The sequence below is a fragment of the Camelus ferus genome, chromosome 24 (genome assembly GCF_009834535.1).
Source record: "Camelus ferus isolate YT-003-E chromosome 24, BCGSAC_Cfer_1.0, whole genome shotgun sequence".
In the NCBI taxonomy this organism is placed as follows: domain Eukaryota; kingdom Metazoa; phylum Chordata; class Mammalia; order Artiodactyla; family Camelidae; genus Camelus; species Camelus ferus.
In genome coordinates this window covers 6362734-6388156 of record NC_045719.1, presented here as the reverse complement: position 1 = coordinate 6388156, position 25423 = coordinate 6362734, and the positions used below count along the sequence as shown (strand labels likewise).

The 25423-nt window shown below is 37.1% G+C and overlaps 1 protein-coding gene and 1 pseudogene across 19 annotated transcripts in view; one reads left to right on the top strand and one right to left on the bottom strand.

The window, feature by feature from the left end:
• The window catches only part of METTL4 (methyltransferase like 4), a 426540-nt gene that overhangs the window by 394207 nt on the left and 6910 nt on the right, over positions 1-25423 (bottom strand). For all 19 annotated transcript variants that reach the window (XR_004314950.1, XR_004314948.1, XR_004314958.1 and 16 more), the window contains exons 4-8: positions 20877-21246; positions 18872-18941; positions 5854-6028; positions 3434-3540; positions 2953-3044 (exon numbers count right to left, since the gene is read on the bottom strand). Coding sequence is in view for 2 of the 19 variants with exons in the window: in XM_032467368.1 (XP_032323259.1) it covers positions 2953-3044; positions 3434-3540; positions 5854-6028; positions 18872-18941; positions 20877-21246 (814 nt within the window). In the remaining 17 variants the exon portion in view is untranslated. The remainder of the gene's footprint in view (positions 1-2952; positions 3045-3433; positions 3541-5853; positions 6029-18871; positions 18942-20876; positions 21247-25423) is intronic.
• Positions 2117-2943, top strand: LOC102515062 (annotated as a pseudogene).

Below are 25423 nucleotides of genomic sequence, written 5' to 3'. Positions count from 1 at the left end.
AATCTTTAAACTTAAGAATATACACTTTTGTTAGGTTGTAAGTCATAGCTATTGTTGTCTTATCTTTCAATCTATAGGAAGAAATTTCAGCACTTAAAAAGAGTAAATGTACCACTTTGAAATGGAATATGCTGCCAGTTTGGTGTTTTTTACTTTTTGTAGCAGAAATAAGAAATTAAAACTTGTTTAAGAAAAAAAGTTTGGTGTTTGTAGAAGCAAAAGAGAGAACATTTCATTTTGTGAATTTGCATAAAGCAGTTCAAGAACATTTTCATGTAAAAGTTCTAAGCATCATATATAGAAACATGTATTATTCCAAATTCTACAGTTACGATATCAGAGTAAAATATACTGCAGAAATCTGAGAGTTGCTTTCTGATGGCTTTAATTTGTGTGGCTCTGTACCCAAAATACAGGCACTTGCTATCCAGTAACATGAACTCAAAAATAAAGGATTACAAATACTTGTCTACCGGTACTTAATCAAACATAAGAATTACATACACCGAGTCACACAGATTTTTTTCCCCAAAAAGTCTGATTTTTCTTTTCAAATATTCTCAATGCTAAAAATGTGTTTGTGCTGCTCTCTACTGGGAATATGGCAGAACTGCATTTCATAAATACAGGCTCTTATTAGTATTAATAAAAGACTAATTTTAATCACTATTTTACAAAACTTTGTATCTTAAGACTAATCTTTAAACATACTCTATTTCAAAGGAATTGATAAATAGTTTATCATTTGGCAGTGAAAGGTTTTGGGTCTTGGTTTTTGGATGTTTAAAGCCCTAAGACAAGCCCTAAATTAAGCTTTGTATTCACCAAATAATAAAGAAAATTCAAATGAGAGTACAAATTAGATTTCCTCCACTGAGTGTAACTGGTGCCAAACATAGTTTTTTTCTCAAAGAATAGTACAGTTTTACTTTTTATTTAAGTCAAATGTTTAATGCATTAAAGAATCTATGAAAGTCCAAAGTTTAAAGGCAATTATTCACTAAGAATCCCTCTAAGTCAAAGAATGGATCGACAGGTAGACATCTGAATATTTTTCAAGTGAATTAACACTAAGGATTCTTCTGCATAAGCAATTAAGGATAACAGAAATCCTAAGTGCTATCAATAAACATTCTCTTGGGAATTTGAATTCACTTTCCTACGTGTCCTAGCTCATGAACTATCCCACATTCTGCAAAACAATTTGATAGGCTGATGGCCTGTAGTTTTCCTGAGTGGCAGCTTGAAAGTTTGGGGTTTTTTAAGCTAGGACCACCAAATTAATAAAATATATATATATATCCCTAAAGAAAAGATTTTAATAGCAAATTCAGTTTCTCTCAAGGACTTACATTCCTGTATTTTTATTCTTTCACTTGAAAAATTTACCATTTACTGATCTACTATATGCTACAGAATTTCCAGTATAATACAACCAATTCTCACAACTCTGAAAGATTAAATACCATTATTCTTTCTTTAAATGACAACTTTGAGGAAGAAAATTATTAGAGTAACTCACTCAAGTAGAAGAGCCAGGATTCAAACTCATGTTAGTCTATCTGAAAAGCCAAAACTTTCCACTATTCTTTGCTGCTTAGTTTCATTAATGAACATTATGCTAAAGCTTTAAGACTAGTAACAATTGCAAGCTGCAGCAATTACCTTTCCAATGGTTCAGAAAAGCAACACTACCTCAACATAAAACTGAGTGTGTATACCAGGTATCAAGGGAATTCTAACCATCTCTCTGACAGCTATTCAGAGCTCCTAGTTTTAGAACAAGCAACGGATAAAGTACAATAAAGCCCCTAGCAGAACTACAGTCTTCAGATGCGCCATCAGTCTTCATTCTGTTGAGGCCAGTAATAGGGTAACACCTTGGAGAGTAAGGGGAACCTAAGACACGGTATAGGAGGAAAGGCTGACGTAATATAAAACTAGTAACAGTGCTCTGGGTGGTCACGCGGATCTGTCTTCGGCTTCAACCGCGTTTGGACGTTAACAGACCCTTTTTCCAACCTTCGACCATCCTCTAAATTCCTTTCCACTCACAACCTCCGGGACCAACCAATATCGGTTTTTTGTGGTTTGCTGCTCCTCTTTGCAGACCACGATGACCTCCCAGATTCTTGAGAATTATTCCACCGAAGTGGAGGCCGCGGTCAACCACCTGGTCACCCTGCACCAGCGGGCCTCCTACACCTACCTCTCTCTGGGCTTCTGCTTCGGCCGCCACCTCCCGGCTCTGGAGGGCAAAGGCCCTCCTTTCTTTCGCGGGTTGGCCGAGCGCCTCCTGAAGCTGCAAAACCAGCGCTGTGGCAGTGCCCTCCTCCCAGACAAGCCAAAACCGTCCCAAGAGGAATAGGGCAAAGCCCTGGACTCCATGGAAGCCTGCCATGGGCCTGGAGAAGAACCTGAAACAGGCCCTTTTGGATCTGCAGGCCTTGGGCTCTGCCCACACAGACTCCCATCTCTGTGCCTTCTTGGGGAGCCACCTGCTAGATGAGGAGGTGAGACGCATCAAGAAGATGGGAGACCACCTGACCGACCTCTACAGGCTGGCCGGCCCCCAGGCGGGGCTGGGCGGGTACCTTTTTGAAAGGCTCACCCCTAAGCAGGAAGAGGCGCCTCCAGAGCTCGCCCGTCTCCATCCCCCTGGCGTCAGGGCCTCTGCCTGAACCCCTCCCTGCTGCACCAGGCAGCTACTTTAACTGTCTGGAGCCCTCTCCCAAGCCATGGACCAAATGGAAACAATAAAGCTTTCTTGTAGCAAAAAAACAAAAAAATAATCTATTCTCTACTTCATAAATTCTGCTATATGATTTTAGAATATTAATTAAAATAACATATCTGGTTTAATTTCCATATGTCTAGACCACTCAAATACTAAATTCAATCCTGTTTACAATTTAACACAACTCATAACAATTCTGTTTTATAAAAACATACCAGCAAGAGGTGGCTTATGTGAGTGAAGCGTACAGGGCACACTGACAATTAACTTGTGATCTGGAATGCGGAGCTCTTTTACATCTGCATTCCTATTAGAACAGAACAACAAAGTATGTTATATTTTAAACGACAATTTTTTACATATAAGCCACAGTTACCTTTATATATTTTTCACCTTTCAAATAGTATCTGAATTTATAGTAAATTTAAGAATGGAAATAATAATAAAAATCAACAATTTAAGTGTTAAGAAATTTCAGATAACTTCCTTTTCTACAATAATGACTATTACACATTAGATAAAACAAAAGATTATATAAAATTTCGTGTGCCATACTAGTCACACTTCTCTTGTCTGGGCCATTGCCAGATTTTCAAAAACATGAAAATTAAGGGAAACCAATGACCACTGTGTTAATAATTTTAAAAGCCCCCAAATTAATACATGTGTAAGATTTTGAAAAATCATCTTTCCTACCTTAATAGTAAAGCACCTTTCTCTCGAACTCTTCCCAGTATAAGACCTTCATAAGGCTTTTTGTGTGGAGAATCTAATGGGAACACAAACTCTCCAGAACTGGTGATCTGATAAGGAGTCAAAAAAAAAAAAAAAAAAAAGAAGAAGAAGAAGAAGAAACCCATACATCTGTAAATATCCAAGAAAGGGGTTTTTCTCTTACCACTATACAGTTTCCACCATAGAAAATTTATTAAACCTCAAGGCTAGTGCTGTCCAATAAAAATATAATATGAACTACAAATGCAAGCCACATATATAATAAAAATTTTCTAGCAGCAACATTAAAAGTAAAAAGAGTGAATTAAAATTAATTTTAATTATATTTTAATCTACCATCTAAAATATTATCATTTCAATATATAATCAATTCAAAAAATTATTGACCTGTGTCCTATTCTTCCTTCATGTAAGTCTTCTAAACCCAGAAGACTTATATTGTACATTTAGCACCACATCTCAGTTTGGCCTAGCCACATTTCAAGTGCTAAAGAGCTACATATTGCTAGTGACTATCAAAGTGGATAAGTTATAAGGGACTAAAAAAATTTTTTAATATCATTTTATCACCTTGCACACAAAAAAAAAAATCTCTATTTTTATTAGAATTTATTCCTAGAAACCATGCCATCATTAATTCATTTATTTGTTCATTCAAATAACATCTACCTATTACTGGCAATGTAACTAAGAAGATTATAATAAAGGATTTTCCTTTATTTATAGGAAATAGTGTCATTAAATACTGTCAGAGCTAAAATTAATGAAAGAAGCTCCAGGATTGATGAGATACACAATACATGATCTAATCTCCTGGCATTATAAATCCAGAAATTCAATTTTATCATTTCACCCCAGAGGGATCAGAATCTCAAAGACTCACTGTAGCTAATCAAACTCAAAACACAATTTATATAAACAATATCAATTCATTAATTATGCACGGAGGTACATATTTCCACTATCGGAATATCTATATCTATTATCTATGGAACACTTTACTTTATATTGAGGCACCAAAAATAAAAAAAAACAAATCAGTACAGTCCTTTTATCACCTCTGGGGCCCATAAGAAACAGCATCTACTCCACACACAGTGCTGTATAAACACTGGCAAATTCTTAATCTTTAGATATCCTTTATACTCAATGCAGATAACTCCTGTTATAACAATATGTGCAGTTACCTAATAAGTGTTTCCTAAGTTTTTGTTTTAAACTACAGTTATATTATACCATTTCTTAAAACTTATTACCACTAGAAATGAATAGCCTTAGTTTTTATGTATTAACATTTTACTGGTTTTGATTTTAGTAAGCACCCTTTTCTGGACTTTGGCCCAGTCTCTGACTAAAATAGCTGTCATAATAGACAGGATGGAATAGAGTTTTATATTCCTGTTATGGTCCGATAGCAAATCAACAAAAGCTAATCCCAAGGTACAACTGTAAAAAGCAAAGACACAACATTAAGCGTTTGTTTTCCAAATTCCATCAAATAGGTGCAAATAAACAATGCACACAACTTTTAGAAGCTATTTCAGTAGACCACAAAGCACATAAAAACAGAACTCTCCTTTGTCTGAAATGTATAAACCATTATTCATTAACATTATATAAGTGTTAAACATTCACTCCATAATAACCTGGTTTATCTTTTTAACAATCTGGAGGGCTTTTGTAGAATTCATCTAAGTAGACAACGTATCTTCAAAAGGATGTCCAATGAACTCTGAACTGATGCCTTACTTTTCTGTTATGTTTGGTATTCTTATACCAACCAGAGTTATTAAAGATCATTCAGGCAATCCCAGAGCTGGAATCATTTCTTTCAAAAATAGGCACTGAGGAACTAAGTTAAGATTTAAAGTATAAAGAGCCTTGCTTGCAGAATTTCCCCACCTCTTCCACACTAGGTTTCTTTGCTATTCTCCCTCCCATCCCCAGCAACATAAGAAAAAAAAAGAAAGAAGAAAAGAAGTCACAAAGGGTAGCTGAAATTGTGAATGAGTAAAGAGGAAGAAGATGAACAGTAAGCAAATTTCTATGTTTAGTGATGGACAAATTTAGTGATGGACAAATTTTGTTTGTTGTTTTTTAAACTACAGATATCAGAGCTTTTAAAAATGTCATCCTGGTATCTACCTCAGTGATTCTCTAAGACCAACAGTTTGGGATTCTAATACAAAAAGACACAGGACAAACAGGTAACAAGCCTTGAGAATAAAAACATAAAAGTATTTAGCAGCAAAGGAAAAGTTCTAATTAGACCGTGTTGAAGGAGTAGAGTGGTGACATGTTAAGCATTGAAAAGTAGATGCTATCTTTATGTGACTTATATGTCATGCTTTATTAACAAATAAGTTAACTTCTGAACTTACTTTTACCCAGTGCCATTCAGCAACTATCTCCACAGACCAAGAAGGGTAAAGCTCTTCCTTTACAAAACGTAGGTGCTTCTGTCTATTGGTCACCCAAGTAACAACAAGACAGTTTGGAGCAGCCAGTTTAGGGATAGGTATCTGCTTTATTTGCAGTGGTGATAAATAACTGTATCTAAAAATAAACAGGAAAAAATATTAGCAAAATTCGCTGCGGAAAAGAAAAATAAGTAGGAAGAAGACCTGTGTAACAATGACTCCACAAACACAAAGCTCTTATATCTACTTTTTGTGTGTAACTAAATATGAAGCCACAGTGACACCCAGTGGACACATTATTACTCGCAAGTAGGAAATAAACATTTTTAGTTTTTACTAGTGTAATATTGTCAGGCTATATTTCTATATCACTTCTAAGTGTATTACATGTCAGTAATTTTACTAATATTTTCTATTATTTTATAATTCTTCAAAATTAATCAAATATTGTTTGGTAATCTGTACGTCACACAGGGACCCCATCACATTCTTGAAACAACTGTCTCACTATCCCACCACATTTTCCACCCTCAGCCTATTATCCTGCTTCTTTCCTCCTTCCGAATCAATTCTACTGGGGTCTCAGAAACTCTCATGCTTTCATTACAAAAAAAAATTCTATAGTCTTACATCTCCCTGGCCATTAACAGTATGAAGTCTGGTTTCTCTTGCTAGACCACGATTTGCTCTACAATACCCAATCAAATCAATGTGGTCCGTTCTCCAACACCCAGCACACGGAATAGGGAGAGGAGAGGTCAGTATTCTCCTAGCTCTCCTACTGCCAGTTCCAGGCTATCAGTCATCTACCTTTGTGTACAAATCCCCTTTTCTTTGAGGAGTACACTAACGAGCTTCCCGTGTTATTACCTAACCCATTTCAACCTCACTCTCCACATTCAATGAGGACTTAAGTTCTGAGATCCTTCTACTTCACCAACATAAATCTTGCCAGCATCCTAGGCAATTTCAAAGCACAATCTAAATAATGTGCACACCTCAACTATTCTTCCCCTAAATGAATACAATTGCATTCACCCCACTTGAATAATCCACTCCAGTGGCCATAACCTGGACCACATCATCACTCACATTTACTCCATCTCTGAAACCATAAACATTGATCTCTGGCCATGACCTCTTACTCCTTACCTATTCTTTGACTTTATCAAAGCATCCAGTCAGCACCCATTTCCTCACCTTACTGAGTCTATCAGCATCTTCCTGCCCACACATGCTTCCTTTCCCTATGTACAACCAATCACCAATCACTTCACTGCCTTCTCACCAGCACCCTTAACTCCCATCCGCCCTTACCCCATCACTCCACAACTCCTGCAAACCTTCAATCTTCAATTCAACTTCTCATATGGAAAAAATTAGGTGGAGAAAAATGCTGAATTGAAGAATTAAGTCAATTAAATCCATTCTCAAGCTCTCAAAACTACTCATAAATTCTTTTACTTATCCTTGGTCAACTACTACAAACCTTCATCCCTTTTCAAGTCCCTTGCCCAAACTCACTCTTGGCAGATGAAGTTAACTCATATATCAATAACAATAAAGGCCACCAGACTCCTTCAACTACCTAACCCTTTTCCTTCTCATTATACACCTTGACTGATCTATTTCTATACATTTCCCCTTAAAGACAATGGGATGGCTTCGTGTACTTAAAGCTTCTCCTTCCAGCTGTGTTCTCTTATTCCTCTCTGCTAGTCTATTAGTAATGCTAATTAATAATTACCCCCTTGTTCTGTAATTTCAACCTCTCTAGTAGTTCCTCACCATCACCCTATAAATATGCTTACATACTACACACTTTTAAAGGAAGAAAGAGGAGAGGAGGATGGGGGAGAGGTGTGGAGAAGAGGGACAAAAAGAGAAAAGAAGAGAAAATAACAGAAAAGAAAAAAGAAAAGAGAAATTCCCTCAGTTAGGTCTCCTGTCTACAGCTAAGCTAAGGACTGGTATGCATGTAGTCCATCTCCTTTCTCTTTTATTCTATTCCTCAACTGACTACAAGGCTTCTACTACTACAGAAGGTATAGCAGGTACAGACTTGCTCTGGAAAAAGTAAATGACACCCTAATGGCCAAATGCAATCAACACTAGAGTTAGCTCTAACACATGACAACTGCATGAAGTTAAGAGGTGATCATTAAATATTTCTTAAGTAAACAAATGAGTAAAACAATTCACATCTCATGCACTCAAGTTTTCTGTCATCTAGACCAGTGCTCTTTCCGTAAACTAGCATTTCTTATAAACAAAGTGATGATTTTAAAAGAACAAGTTTGCCACAGTTTTATGAAAAACATCAGGCCAAAACTTGAAGTTTGATAGTCCAATAACTGCGGATTTCTTGATTGCTCTAAGTTTTATTTCATTGGATTGATTTGGGAGAAGGATGAAATAGTCATATTCTGTTCTCTGGTTCTAATCTCCATAGTCACTGAACAAATTCCAATATACACATCTTTATGTACTACAATGGAAAATATGCAATATCACCTATGTAATATTCCCAAAAGCATTTAACCTGAATCTAATCAAGAAGAAATGGTCAAACAAATCCAAACTGTGGAATATCTACAAACAAGGGGCATGGACTCTTAAAAAAGAGTCAGTGTCTTGAAGACAAAAAATGGCTGGGACATCATTCTACATTTAAGGAATTAAATAAAAATAAAGACCAAATGTAGTATGTGATCCTTATACACAAATTGTTCACAGCCCAAAACCGGAAACAATCCAAACATCCATCAAACGAAATGTGGTATGGCCATACAATGGAATACTATTCAGCCATAAAAAGGAATGAAGTACTGATACACGTTACAGCATGGATGAATCTTGAAAACATATGCCAAATGAAATAAGCCAGACCCAAAAGGCCACATGTTATATGATTCCATTTAAATGAAGTCCAAAACAGGCAAGTTCATAGAGACAGAAAGTAGATTCACGTTGCAAGGGAATAGGCAAAGGGAGGAACTGGGAAGTATGGGGTTCTTTTTGTGGTGATGGAAACATTCTGGAATTAGATACACCCTGGCTGCACAACATTGTGAACATATTAAACCACTGAACCGTATACACTTCTAAGTGGTAAAAATGGTGAATTTTATCTCAATTTTAAAAAACACAGAGCAGCAGCTCTATCTCAAGGAGGTCACAATCCAATGTTCACAATCTAACAGAAAAGATAAATCATCCACCCTTATGACTGAAATACATAATAAAGTAGATGTATTAAAATTTGCTAAAGGAGATCAGAAATTCAGCACCTTTGCCTGGAGGAATCTGGAAAATCTTTATGAAAGAGGTGACATTTCAACTAGGACCTAGATGGATCCTGATAGGTATGAATGGGGAAAGAATAATGTACAGTCAACTGCCACACAAGATTCTTATCCCTACTCTCCTCCTCCTCCTTATCCCCACAACCCTACCCCTGCCCTGTGACTTTTCACAGCTTAAGAAAAAAGCACAGTCAATGTAATATCTAAATGTGCAAATAAGCCCATGAAATATGGTTCCAAAATTTCTATTACTCTTACAGTAGAAAGTATAGAAGAAAAGATGTTATTATACAATTACCATTTGGCTATCACCATAATAATAACTGATCTGGGCAAGAATCACCAGTGGATGTTGTATTAGTTTTCTACTGCTGCCACAGCACATTATCTCATGCTCGGTGGCTTAAACAACATAAACTTATATTATCCTACAGTTCTGTGTATTAAAACTCTGACATGGGTCCTTACCAGGCCTAAAGTTAAGGTGTGGGCAGGGCTGCCTTCCTTCTGGGAGGCGCTACAGGAAAATCCATCTCCTTGTCTTTTCCAGCTTCTAGACACTGCCCACTTTCCTTGGCTCAAGGCCCCCTACCTCAATTTTCAAAGCCAGCAATGGTAGGTCAAGTCCTTTTCACTCTGACCTTCTCTTCTGCTTCCCTCTTCCACTTTTAAGGACCCTTTTGATTACAGTGTGCCTATCCAGATAATGCATGGTAATCTCCTTTTCTTAGCAGCCTTAATTCCATCTGGAATTTTAAGTCCCCTTTGCCTTGTAACCTAACATATTCACAAGTTCCAGGGATTAGGACAAGGACATCTGAGGGGGGTGGGGAGGTGGGACACCGTTTTGCCCATCACAGATGCTAAAACTAGTGATAAGATATTTACATATGTCAAAGTATCTCCTGATATGATTCTTACTAATAAAGGAAAAAGAAAAAATTAAAAATGAAAATTACCTACTTTGATAATTACATTATGATCTTACATTATGATTATGTATGAAAAGATCTTTGTTTTCAAGAAATACAGAATAAAATATTTCAGAATAACTTACTCTTTCTCCTAAATTCTCAAGTGGTTCAGAAAAAAATTACATATAAATATAGATACCTACAAACATACACAAATACACACATAGAAAATAGGTCCATGAATTCTTTGTATGATCCTTGCAACTTTAAGAGAAAAACATCCTACTGGTATAGCTCATAAGCAAAAAGCATAAGAAAACTGAAGATAATTGTGGAGAGGAAGAAATTTCATATGAAGTTTAAGTCAACGTAATAGGAACTATTCAGTCTAGAAAACTGAAGAGAGGAAATGTAACTGAAGACATTCACTAGAACTAGAGGAAAGAACTTAGTTTTTAAAAAAGCTATTAAAAAGAAATTTCATCTATAGGAGTTTCAAAGATGGCTGAGTAGAAGGACGCTCGCAGGTCACCCTCTCCCGCAAATACACCAAGACCCACATCTATAGACCCACTCAGCCAACCAGAGCACCTGTGGAACTCCGACAGAACATCGCCCTCTTCAAAAGATAAAGACGCCAAAAATCTGGTAGGAGAAAAGGAAAAAAGAAAGAACAAAAGGCAAAGCAGCGCGGGACGGGTCCCGCGGGGAGGGAGCGGCAAAAGAGGACTGGCGCTCTCTTGCTGGGTCTCCCCTCTCCAACTGAGAGGCCAGCGGGACGGAGGGGGAGCCTCCGAGGCTCGGATCTGTACAGAGCAGCCCTTGACTAACATAACTAGGTTAAACGGGCACAGAGCATCCCCCCGACACCCAGCCTGAGACGCGGGCCGGCAGCGGCGGGCAGGGCCAGGCTGCACAAGCCGGGCGGAGGACGGGAGTGGCCGCACGGAGGCAGCCCCGGGGGAACGCAAGGGGCTGCGCGCCGTGGCTGTGGGTGCACAGGGAAGAACAAACTGGGCCCTCCATAAAACAGCAAGGTTGATGTGCTCTCGGGGGAAGGGTGCACACCCCCATCTCTGAAAACCCGCGGAAAGTTTTCGGGGGAAGAGAGGCGGGGCTCAGGCACAGCCGCCATATCCTCCGCGCTGAGCACTCAAGCGGGGGCGGGGTTGAAACCTGCATCCGCACCGAAGGGCTTAGCAGCCTCAAAGGCCAGACTGAGACTGGCCTGCAGCCCGGGGTAGATAGGATCCTTCCATCCTGGTCCCTCAGAGAACTTGCTCCACAAAGACAAACAAGGAGCTGGGTTTTGGCTCGGAGCAGGGACAGGGCTGTCCCTCGGTCTTCCCCGAGCCCACCCGCGGAGCGCCGACCAGGGCGGAGCGCCGACCAGGGCGGAGCGCCGACCAGGGCGGAGCGCCGACCAGGGCGGAGCGCCGACCAGGGCGGAGCGCCGACCAGGGCGGAGCGCCGACCAGGGCGGAGCGCCGACCAGGGCGGAGCGCCGACCAGGGCGGAGCGCCGACCAGGGCGGAGCGCCGACCAGGGCGGACGCGCAGCCGCACAGAGCAGCGGAGCTACCGGCGGCAGCGCAGGTAGAGCGAGAGCGGCCCCCCCGCCTTTCGGGCAGGAACACAGCCCCTAACCGAGGTGCTGGGAGGGGGCACGACCCGCCCTCCTACCCGGCCAGTCTGCAACATCTGACTGCGGCATCCGGAGGGGCAGCGACCCGCCCGCCCACAGCAGAGAGCTGCACCTGACCCAGTGTTAGGAGGAGGCGCGATCTGCTTGCCGACAGGTGCTGGGAGCAGCACGGAAGAGGGCGCCAATGGAGGGCCTCTGAAAACAGCAAGCTGAGCTTCCAAAACAGGACGAAGACAGAAAGACTTCACATTAAAAGCACACAGACTCCAGGAGAACACCGACAACCCCCCCCCTTTTTTTTTAATCTGTTTTTACCTGTTCTATTTTCTATTACTCTCTTAATCTTTACTTCTTAATTCATTTCTATTTCTCTTGGGTTTTGATGTCCTGCTATTGATTAGACACAGGTTTCAAATACATCTATTCATCTCCCCCCCCCTTTTTTTGTAAAGGTTTCAAAAGGACGTCTCAACCCGATTAATACTCTGCTTCAACTCACTCTTCTATTATTCATTATAGACTGTTTTCAAACCCTCTTTCTCCCTTCTTTTAAAATTCTTTCTCTCTCTCTCTCATTTTTTTTTCTTTTTTTCCTAAGTTCTATTCCTAAATAGGCATCAGATAGATAAAATCCTTAAGGACCAAAATAAACAACTGATACTCCATAAACCACAGTGCCAAAGAGGTATGAGCAAGATGAAGAAGCAGAAAAACCTTTCCCAATTAAAAGAACAAGAGAAATCCCCTGAAAGAAAGATCAACGAAATAGATATCGATAGCCTACTAGATCAAGATTTCAAAAAAGGAGTGATCGAATTGCTGAAGGAATTAAAAGAGATAGTGTTTAGAGATATAAAATATGTCAAAAATGAAATTGAAGCTATAAAGAAGAGCCAAGTAGAATGGGTAAACTCATTGACAGAGATGAGGAATGATCTAATAGCTGTGCAAAGCCGACTAGATAATGCAGAGGAACGAATTAGTGATCTAGAAGACAGGGCAATAGAAAACACCCATTCAGAAGAACTACAAGAGAAGCAAATAAAAAATAATGAAAATAGCATAAGGGACCTATGGGATAATATAAAGCGTCCCAATCTTCGCATAATAGGGGTCCCAGAAGGAGAAGAAAGATCAAAGGGGATTGAAACGGTTTTTGAAGAAATCATGACTGAAAACTTCCCAAACTTAAAGAAGGAATCAGATATCCAAGTACAGGAAGCTCAGAGGGTCCCAAACAGGAAGAACCCAAACAGACCCACACCAAGACACATCATAATCAAGATGGCCAGAGTCAAGGATAAAGAAATGATTCTAAAGGCAGCAAGAGAAAAGCAAAGAGTAAGTTACAAGGGAACCCCCATAAGGCTCTCAGCTGATTTCTCTACACAAACACTACAGGCCAGAAGGGAGTGGCAAGATATATTCAAAGCCCTGAATGAAAAAAAGATGCAGCCTAGGATCCTTCATCCAGCAAGGCTATCCTTGAGGACAGAAGGAGAAATAAAGAGTTTCACAGACAAAAAAAAGCTGCAGGAGTTTAGCAACACTAAACCCATGCTAAAAGAAATATTGAAAGGGCTATTCTAAGTAGAAAAGCAGCAGGATGCTACAGAAATGAGAAACACACAACTGGAAAGGTGATGACTCATGAATTACAAATAAAGTAAACATGAAATTATAAAAGAAGACATACAAATCACTGAGAGTGGGAGACGGAGGCAGGGAAATATAGAATATCTTTTTCTTTCTTTTTTAAATTTTTTTAACAGTAGGATGGGTTTGAGATCATGTTACTATCAGTTTAATAAAAACAGTTATAGTAATGGGTTGACAGATTTACAAAAACGGGTAACCACAAGCCAAAAATTTACAAAGGAGTCACAAAAAGTAAATAAAATCCATGATAATACAAAGGAAAATTACCAAACCACAAAAGGAAGAAGAAAGGAACAAAGAGGATATACCAATTCAACTGCAAAGATAAGTTCAAAATGGCAATAAACACACATCTATCATTAATTACTGTAAATGTTAATGGACTAAATGCTCCAGTCAAAAGACACAGAGTGGCAGACTGGATAATAAAGCAAGAACCTTCAATATGCTGCATACAAGAGACCCACTTTAGGGAGAAGGACACATATAGATTGAGAGTGAAAGGATGGAAAAGGATATTCCATGCAAATGGAAAAGCCAAAAAAGCAGGTGTTGCAGTACTGATTTCAGACAAAATAGACTTTAAAACAAAGGCCATAAAGAAAGATAAAGAAGGACATTTTATAATGACATTTTATAAGGAGTGATACAAGATGAGGATATTACACTCATTAATATATATGCACCCAATATAGGAGCACCTAAGTACATACAAGAATTACTAACAGAGATAAAGGGGGATATTGATGGGAATACAATCATAGTTGGAGATTTTAACACTGCATTAACATCACTAGACAGATCTTCCAGACAGAAAATAAACAAGGCAACAGAGAAATTAAATACTACAATAGAAAAACTAGATTTGGTGGATATTTTCAGAGCATTACACCCCCCAAAAATAGGATATACATTCTTTTCAAGTGCACGTGGAACATTTTCCAGGATCGATCATGTACTTGGGCACAAAAGAAACCTCAACAATTTTAAGAAGATAGAAATTATCTCAAGCATCTTTACTGACCACAATGCCATGAAACTGGAAATCAACAGCAGAGAAACAAAGGAGAAAAAAAGGAAAGCATGGAGATTAAACAATATGTTATTGAAAAAACAATGGATCAATGAGGAAATCAAAGCTGAAATTAAAAAATACCTTGAGACAAATGATAATGAAAGCACAACCACTCAAAACCTATGGGACACAGCAAAGGCAGTGCTAAGAGGGAAGTTTATAGCAATACAGGCCTTCCTCAAAAAAGAACAATCTCAAAGAAACAATTTAACCCACCACCTGAATGAATTAGAAAAAGAAGAACAAAAAGCCCCAAAAAGCAGCAGAAGGAAGGAAATAATAAAGATCAGAGGGGAATTAAATACAATAGAGATTAACAAGACCATAGAAAAAAATCAACCAAACCAAAAGCTGGTTTTTTGAAAAAGTAAATAAAATCGACAAACCTCTGGCCAAACTCACAAAGAAGAAAAAAGAGAGAGCACAAATTAGCAAAATAAGAAAGGAAAATGGAGAATTACAACAAACAAAATAGAAATACAGAATATCATACGAGAATATTATGAAAAACTATATGGAACCAAACTGGATAACCTAGAGGAGATGGACAAGTTTCTGGAAACATACTGTCCACCAAAACTGAATCAAGAAGAATCTGAACACTTGAACAATCCGATCACTAGAAAGGAAACAGAAATAGCAATTAAAAACCTCCCTACAAATAAAAGTCCAGGACCGGACGGCTTCACCGGGGAATTCTACCAAACATACAAAGAAGAACTCATACCAGTCCTTCTCAAACTCTTCCAGACGATTGAAAAGGAGGGAATACTCCCAAACTCATTCTATGAAGCCACCATCACCCTGATACCAAAACCAGGCAAAGACACTACAAAAACAGAGAATTATAGGCCAATATCACTGATGAACATAGACGCCAAAATCCTCACCAAAATTTTAGCAAATAGAATCCAACAACACACAAAAAAGATTATACATCATGACCAAGTGGGGTTCATCCCAGGGACACAAGGCTGGTTCAACATACGCAAATCAATCAGTGTAATACATCACATCAACAAGAGAAAGGACAGAAACCACATGATCATCTCAATCGATGCAGAAAAAGCATCTGATAAAATTCAACACCCATTTATGATAAAAACTCTCGCCAAAGTGGGTATAGAGGGAACATATCTCAACATAATAAAAGCTATATATGACAAACCTACAGCCAGCATAGTACTCAACGGTGAAAAACTCAAAAGCTTCCCACTAAAATCTGGGACAAGACAAGGATGCCCACTATCACCACTCCTATTCAACATAGTCCTGGAAGTCCTAGCCACAGCAGTCAGGCAAGAGAAAGAAAGAAAAGGGATCCAAATTGGAAAAGAAGAGGTAAAAGTGTCATTATATGCTGATGACACGTTACTATATATAGAAAACCCTAAAAGGTCCACACAAAAGCTACTAGAGCTGATTGAAGAATTCAGCAAGGTAGCAGGTTACAAAATTAACGTTCAAAAATCAGTTGCATTTCTTTACACTAACGATAAATCAACAGAAGAAGAAAGTAAAGAAACAATCCCCTTTAAAATAGCACCCAAAGTAATCAAATATCTGGGAATAAATCTAACCAAGGAGGTGAAAGAATTATACACAGAAAACTATAAACCATTGATGAAGGAAATTAAAGAAGACTTTAAAAAATGGAAAGATATTCCATGCTCTTGGATTGGAAGAATCAATATTGTTAAAATGGTCACACTGCCCAAGGCAATCTACAGATTTAATGCAATCCCTATCCAATTACCCAGGACATATTTCACAGAACTAGAACAAATCATAATAAAAGTCATATGGAACCATTAAAGACCTAGAATTGCCAAAGCATTACTGAAGAGAAAGAAAGAGGCTGGAGGAATAACTCTCCCAGACTTCAGACAATACTATAGAGCTACAGTCATCAAGACAGCATGGTATTGGTACCAAAACAGACATATAGACCAATGGAACAGAATAGAGAGCCCAGAAATGAACCCGCAAACTTTTGGTCAACTCATCTTCGACAAAGGAGGCAAGAATATACAATGGAATAAAGACAGTCTCTTCAGCAAATGGTGTTGGGAAAACTGGACAGCAGCATGTAAAACAATGAAGCTAGAACACTCCCTTACACCATATACAAAAATCAACTCAAAATGGATTAAAGACTTAAACATAAGACAAGATACAATAAACCTCCTAGAGGAAAACATAGGCAAAACATTATCTGACATACATCTCAAAAATTTTCTCCTAGAAGAAATAAAAGCAAGAATAAACAAATGGGACCTAATGAAACTTACAAGCTTCTGCACAGCAAAGGAAACCAGAAGTAAAACAAGAAGAAAACCTACGGAATGGGAGAAAATTTTTGCAAGTGAAACCGACAAAGGCTTGATCTCCAGAATATATAAGCAGCTCATACGACTCAATAAGAAAAAAATAAACAACCCAATCCAAAAATGGGCAGAAGACCTAAACAAGCAATTCTCCAAGGAAGACATACAAATGATCAAAAAGCACATGAAAAAATGCTCAATATCACTAATTATCAGAGAAATGCAAATCAAAACTACAATGAGGTATCACCTCACACCAGTCAGAATGGCCGTCATTCAAAAATCCACAAATGACAAATGCTGGAGAGGCTGTGGAGAAAGGGGAACCCTCCTACACTGCTGGTGGGAATGCAGTTTGGTGCAGCCACTATGGAAAACAGTGTGGAGATTCCTCAAAAGACTAGGAATAGACTTACCATATGACCCAGGAATCCCACTCCTGGGCTTGTATCCAGAAGGAAATCTACTTCAGGATGACACCTGCACCCCAATGTTCATAGCAGCACTATTTACAATAGCCAAAACATGGAAACAGCCTAAATGTCCATCAACAGGTGACTGGATATAGAAGAAGGTGGTATATTTATACAATGGAATACTACTCAGCCATAAAAACTGACAACATAATGCCATTTGCAGCAACATGGATGCTCCTGGAGAATGTCATTCTAAGTGAAGTAAGCCAGAAAGAGAAAGAAAAATACCATATGAGATCGCTCATATGTGGAATCTAAAAAACAAAAAAACAAACAAACAAACAAACAAAAACAAAGCATAAATAAAGGACAGAAATAGACTCACAGACAGAGAATACAGACTTGTGGTTACCAGGGGGGTGGAGGGTGGGAAGGGATAGACTGGGATTTCAAAATTGTAGAATAGACTACACTGTATAGCACAGGGAAATATACACAAAATGTTATGATAACTCACAGAGAAAAAAATGTGACAATGAGTGTGTATATGTCCATGAATAACCGAAAAATTGCGCTGAACACTGGAATTTGACACAACATTGTAAAATGATTATAAATCAATAAAAAATGTTAAAAAAAATGTCATCTTATGATTGGATAAAGAAGTTGTGATATATATATATATATATATATATATATATATATACACACAATAATAGAATACTACTCAGTCATAAAAAATGAAATAATGCGATTTGCAACAACATGGATAGAACTGGAGATCATCATACTAACTGAAGTAAGCCAGAAAGAGAAGGAAAAATACCATATGATATCACTTACATGTGGAATCTAAAAAAATATCACAAATGAATTTATTTACAAAACAGAAACAGACTCACAGACATAGAAAACAAATTTATGGTTACCAGGGAGGAAAGGAGAGGGTGAAGGGATAAATTGGGAGTTTGGGACTTGAAGATACTAAGTACTACATATAAAATAAATAAACAACAAGGTCCTACTTTATAGCATAGGGAACTATATTCAATATCTTGTAATAGCCTATAATGAAAAAGAATATGAATAGGAATAAATATATATACATGTATAACTGAATCACCATGCTGTACACCAAAAATTAACACATTGTAAACCGGCTATACTTCAATTTTTTGAAAAATGGAAATCTTGGCAACTAATTGAACCTATTCTAAACGGTGACATAAACAAAAGAGGTGGCATAAATTAAAACACATTTAAGAATGAATTAGACAAATTTATTCACTGCAGATTATTAAGGAATATTATATTTAGACACATATTTCTCAACTTTAGAATTTGATATCAAAGAAGGCTAAAATGTTGCCCTTTCGTGTTACAGAAACATCCCTGAACTATTTCAGTCAGTAACCCTAATCATTAGTAAATATATTACTTTTAACATTCTTACACCTATATATAGTCCTAGTTCAAAAGAATTATCTAGTTAAGGGAATTAAAAATTTTAAACTGAAGTGTTTTAGTAGTTTCAAACAACCTATATCATAAAGTAATACTTTAAGCATATGTAAGTAGAATGTACAAAGGACAATGGCTTTGAGAAAGCATATCTAGTTGATGAATTATTGACACTTACCTGTTACTTCTTTTAACTGACTTGTTCTGCCATGGTGGATCTATCACAATTACATCATATGTTTTCCTACCTGAAAGCAAAAATACAATTTCAGAAAATATCTTCTATATGTATCACTTTAAAAACCAAACACATTCTTCAACACTGAAGTACATTCATTACATTCACAAATATAAAGGAAGGCAACAAAAGCTTCTGTTCAATTAGGATAATTTATCTAAAAAAATTAAGAAACTTCTCTTATAATTCAGTGCCTCTGAGATTTCAATATAATTTCACCTATTGCTATTTTTGCAGAGACTCACTAAAAATACCTACAGTTCACCTAGCTAGACATTAATGATTTGTAGATGTCCTATAAGTCTTGGCAGCCATATTAATATGTTATTTTCAAACCTAGAAAGGGTGGTGGGGTTTTTTGCTTTATTTTTTTTTAACTTTTTATATGAAATAAAACTTCAGTCTTTTAATTGATATTTGGACCATGATGAAATTTCCCCCAATCTGTGAAAGTTCCTCAGTCATTTGTCTTTTATGACCTTGACACTTTTGAAGACTACTGGCTAGTTATTTTATAGAATGTCCCTCAGTCTATGCTTGATATTTCCTTGTGATTAAATTTAGGTTATTTATTTTTGGCGAGAGTACCACCAAAGTAATGTCATGCCCTTGTCAGAACAATATCATCAGGAAATATACGATGTCAAAATGTCTCATTATTGGTAATACTACTTTTGATCACTTGGTTAAAGTGTTGTCAGCCAGATTTCTCCAGTTTTATCTTCCTAATTAACAAGTATATTCTGAGGCAATAATTTAAGACTGTGCAAATATCCTGCATCTCATCTTTTCAGCCACTATTTTGAAACCCAAATACTATAGAGTATGCCAAATTGAAATTTTCTAGTTACATCATTCCACCCATATTTATTCATTGGAATTTTACTATAAGGAAGAGCTATCCTTTTTCCCTTTATAAGCAAAGGTATATTTCTGTAAATGTACAATCTCATAAGTAATCAAAAGAATGCAAATTAAAATAAGGAAGTAACAGTTTTTAAAGTATGAGAGTAATAAAGAACAAAAAGAATGGGAAAAATGTTCAAATATAGCATGATTTCCTTATTAATTTGTTCTCTTGTCATTTACCCTAAAGAATTTATGACATTATGACATGAGTAACCATTCTTGTGTAAGGTGGCTTGATAGTAATTAGAAGAAGCTTTTCAATAATAAGCTATGAAAGTTTTGCTATAAAATGTCCAAATAACAATAAATAACAGATTAAATCCAACTTGATCAATAAACCTCTTATCTACCTCATCTCTTAGGAATAATAGACATAATTTATTAGAAACATATAAATCACTGAAGTATGCTCCTTAGTACAGATTATCTCATCTAAACCTCAAAATTACCCTCTTAAATAGGTGTTATCACATACATTTTACAGATTAGGAAATTGTGGTTCAGTTTGTGAAGTGCCCAGGATTCACAGTTAAGCTTCAGAAGGTAAATTCAAATTCAGGTGTACATGACTCTGGACTTCAATATCTAAATTTTTAACTTTATACAGGAAAATATTTTAAGAAATTTTAGATAATAAACCTGAACAGTAGCTTAAAATGTAACCTAAAAGCCTAGGAATGGTTTGGGAATTAACTTTCATATTTGAAACATTTCTACTTTGCTATGAATAAAAGTTAAATAAAGTTATTCAGTCAAACCCAATTGTACCCTGAATTACTAAGTATAGAGCAGTAACCATGTTTACTCTTTTGGGGACTAGTTAAGTTTTTGACCTTTTGTTTCTAATAAGAATTTTTTTTTAATTTTAAGCAAAATTCAGCACTTTGAAACTGAATTTAAAAGAAAAAATACACTGAGAAAATTAAGTGTTTACCCTACCATAAATGTTGATGGTCATTCAACATTCAGACTTGCTTTTGACTTTTAAGGCCAGAGAAAAATTATCTTTTTCTAATGAGAAACAATGATTACTTACAGTTCAGAAGCGGCTGCATACAAGAAATGTCAGACAAAAGAAAACTGCTCTTTGGTGGCAGCAGGTATTTCTGTCCCATTAAAGTCATCATTTTTGTAAAGCTAGAGTTGTTCTCAACAACCCGTGAAAATAAATCCTGCTCTGTAACAGATATATCATCTTCTGTCAACTGTAATGTCTGAAGTTCCAATTCATTCAGAGAAGGCAAATGCTTTGCCATTTCACATAATTCTGACAAACTGCAGGTATCAAGTGGTAATTTAATGGGCTCACTACACTTGTCCTGTTTTTCAGAAAGTGGATGAAGAAAGCCACTTTTGAAACCTTCTTGGATTAACTGTGAGGATCCATCCAAAATTAGCCCCCTGATCTGTAAGAGAATTTTTTAAAGTACATTAGAATGTTACTGTCATTAAAACAATTTTCTAAATAATAAAGTTCCTATTATGTTTTGAATATCTGAACTTATGGACTGAAATCAACATTCTTAATGCTTACAGTAAAGTAATTTTATACTATAATAAAAAGTTAGAAAGTATGAGTATACCATTGAACTGCTGTTTCCTAACTAATGAAACAAACCTCATAAACACACTAAAAATTAAATAACCAAACAATAAATATAAGAAAACATATCCTTTAAAATGAATAAGATGAATTTGGTAATGTTTCTAGAAGAAAGAAGAATTTCTGATCCATAAAAAGAATTAAGTTTAAATTACATTTAATCTTGTATTTTTCTAGTAATTTAATTTTAAAATAAGGGTACCTTTGATTTTATAAAATACAGCTTGAATTATAAAAAAAGAAAAAATTAACTCTATAAAATGAATGTATAAACAAAGTTTTACAATAATACAACTACAGTAATTATAAAATTAAAAGCCAAGTTCTGTTTCTGGACAAAATGGAGTACTTTTCATCTGAAATTACTTTTTTTTTTTTAATTATTAAAAAAAAAAAGGCTTTCAGACTTTGGATGGATGTCAAGCAGTACAGAACAGTGGTCCCTAAAAAAGGAGAAACCAACTGCTCCAGCTTACTTCCCTTGAGAAAGTTTCTGGTTAGCAGTACAGGAAGGAGACCAGTTCAGAATCCAACAATCTCTTTGAGTTAAGGAGATAGAGCTGGGAGTCTGGAAAGGCCAAGGCAGGTAGAGTTAGTAGGGGATGATACCAGAGAGGAGAGAGCTGAACAGGGAGAGAGCTCTTGAGAGCTACAGAGGGTCAAGGCTCCAGCTGAGTAGTGATCAGCACACAGAGGTGTGCTGAAATACACATACAGAAATACCCAAGGTCAGGGAAAGAACCAGAAAAAAACGACCAGAGAGGGCAATCCCCAGAGCTTACACCAGACTCGTGCAGCCCATTTCTAAAGATTAGGGGGGAAAAAGCAGAAAGGGACATTAAGGTATTTATTATAACCATATTCATATGTCCAGAAATGTAAAGAAAAATGAGCCTGTTAAGAATAGATACGGAAACTATAAGAAAAGACCAAACTGAGTGTCTAGAGAGAAAGACTATAATGAAGAAATGAAAAATACACTACACTGGATTAACAGCAGATTACTAAAGAAGAGATTAAATACAGTTGAAGACAATGCAATAAAAGTGTCCAAAATGAAAGGGATAGAAAAAATATTTGAGGAGACAACGGCCAAAAATTTCCAAATTTGCTGAAGACTATGAATTCACAGATCCAAGAAGATCAACAAATGGAGGAGGAGGCAGAGGATGGGAAAACTACATCAAGGAGTATTACAAATTGCTGATAATGTTCAAAGAAGACAGAGACTTCCACTTCTGAACAAGATGGAGTAACAGGTACAACAGCTTTTAAGAAACTGGACACCAAGCAACAGAGGAGAGTGAAAGAAATCATTGGTGAGCCCTATGACTGCCCCAGCTAACTGCCTGGAGAGTTTCCAGGCCAAAGGAAGGAAGAATCTGAGTACAGTCTAGAAGAAATCCAGACAGAGCTGAGGATACAGGGGTGCCGAAACAGGTAGAGTTCACGGGAGAGTACCAGAGAGGAAAGAACTGTACAGAGAGAGAACTCAGTACATCTTCAGGCAGCCACACTGGAGACCAGCCATACTGGTCAGTGCAAGTGTGTGAAAGAACTACCCATGGCCAGGAAAAGGATCACCCAAAAGGACTAAAAGAAAGTGCCTGGAGCTTTTACAGAGCCAAGACTCAGACTGAACACCTCATGATTTACAGGACAACTGGAAGACAATTCACCATGGGTCTCTCTGTGTGAGCAGAGGCACTGACAGCTTTTTTTCCCGAATAAATTTTCAAGGTGTTAGTTTGCAACATTGGAAGCCTCATGGCTAAAATCTGAAACCAGCCCCCGGAAACAGAGGACAAGGAGAGAACAAAGAAAGAGGCAGGCCACTCTAGATAGGTAGATGGCAGGTTTAATAACAAGGGAACGTACATAGCAGGCTGCAAGATAAAAAGATCTCTGTACCTGTCCCCCAGCATCTTAAAAGTTTATATAGAAGCCTTAACTGGGTTCAGTGGCATACATAGTCCAGATGGTTTCAACAACCGCTTACTCTCTCAAGGTTATGTCCTTAAAAGCAGCTCCCACTGTGGGAACAGTGGGCAGCATATACACTCCAAGGATAGGGGAGAGGTGAGGAGTCTTCGACTGTCTGGGTTAACCACTGGTCACATCCTCTCAATCAGTTCCTCCAACACAAGGTTACTTATACAGCATGGAAAATGGAGATTGTGCCTCCCTCCAAGCCAGAGGGCAGATCTACTTGCTGTCCAGGTTAGTAAAGGCTCCCTTTGGGACAAAAGATTGGACATGTTTGTCTGCAACCCATTTTAAAAATTTGGGGTTCCCTAACCTTGGGGTTCTTTAGCTGTGAATCAAATCTACCGCATGCAGAGCATCCAACAAGACTTCTGGGCATTGTCTCCATGCAACTTGGAGTTCAAGGGAAGTCTAAGAACAAAAAGCATATACTTCCTGCTATACAGGGAGAAAGAAGCTCCTTATTTTAATAAAATCTTAGGTCTAAACTTGCTACCTTGCTAGCTTCCAAATAGGGTAGAATCTCAGACCCATCACAGCTCTTGACAGGGGTGTTGGGTAGATCACAGATCTTATGCCAGTAAAAAGGAATAATCAGCCTTAAACTAAAAAATACCATTCTAAACTCACCTAAAAAAATCTACAAACCAAAAGCCTCTAAAGACATGGAAGTTCTTTCTGAACAAAACTATCAATCAAGTTAATCTGTCATTCACAGAGCACTGCACCCAACAACAGAATACAAAATATACAAAAATATATTTAAAATAGCACACAATACAGTCGCAAAGATAATTCATACATTTGACCATAAAACAAGGTCCAATAAATATAAAGGGACTGAAATTATCAGAGTATATGCTTACACCCCAGTGGATTTAAGTTAGAAATCAGTAACAAGAAGATATCGAGATAAACCTCAAATACCTGGGAATGAAACATCAGACTTATAAATAATTCATACAGGTCAAAGATGAAATCACAAGGGAAATTAGAAAATATTTTGAAGTGCATGAAAGTGAAAATACAAAATATGTGGAATGTAAAGCAGTGATTCAAGTGAAACTTACAGCTTTAAGTGCTTATATTAGGAAACAAAAAATATCTAAACTCACTGGTTTAAGGTTCCACTTTAAGAAGTCAGAAAAAGAGCAAAGTAAACCAAAAGGAAGAAAATAATAGAGAATAGATATCAACAAAATAGAAAACAGACAGTAAAGAAAAGTAACTAAGTTAAAAGCTGGTTCTTTGAATATACTTGATATCAGCTCATGTGTCTGATAAGGGACTGATATCCAGAATATATAAAGAACTGCTAAAACTCAACAACAACAACAAAAACTCAATTTAAAAATGAGCCAAGGACATGAGCAGACATTTCTCCAAAGATACACAAATGGCCAATAGCATATAAAAATATGCTCAACATCACAAAATCATCAGAAAAATGCATACTGAAAGCCCTCACACCCATTCGGATGGCTATTTAAAAAAATAAAACAAAAACAGAAAATAACAAGGGCTGACATGGATATGGAGAAACTGAAACCCTTATGCATTGTTGGTGGGAATGTAAAATAGCACAACCACTGTGGAAGACAATATGGCAGTTCCTCAAAAAATTAGAAATAGAATATCATATGATTCCGTAATTATACTTGCAATTATACTTAAAAAAACTGAAAGTGGGGACTGGAACTGATACTTGTACACTCATATTTATAGCAGTATGACTCACAATAGTGAAAAGGTGGAAACATCCCAAATGTCCATGAACAAATGAATAGATAAATAAAATATGGCATTTATTTACAGGGAAGGGGAAATGGGAAGTTATTGTTTAATGGTAGAATTTCAGTTTGGGATGACAAACTTATTCTGGAGATAAACAATGGTGATGGTCACCAAACAATATGAATGTACCCACTGCCACTGAATTGTACACCAAAGAGTGGTTAAAATGGTAAATTTTATGTTATGCATATTTTGCCACA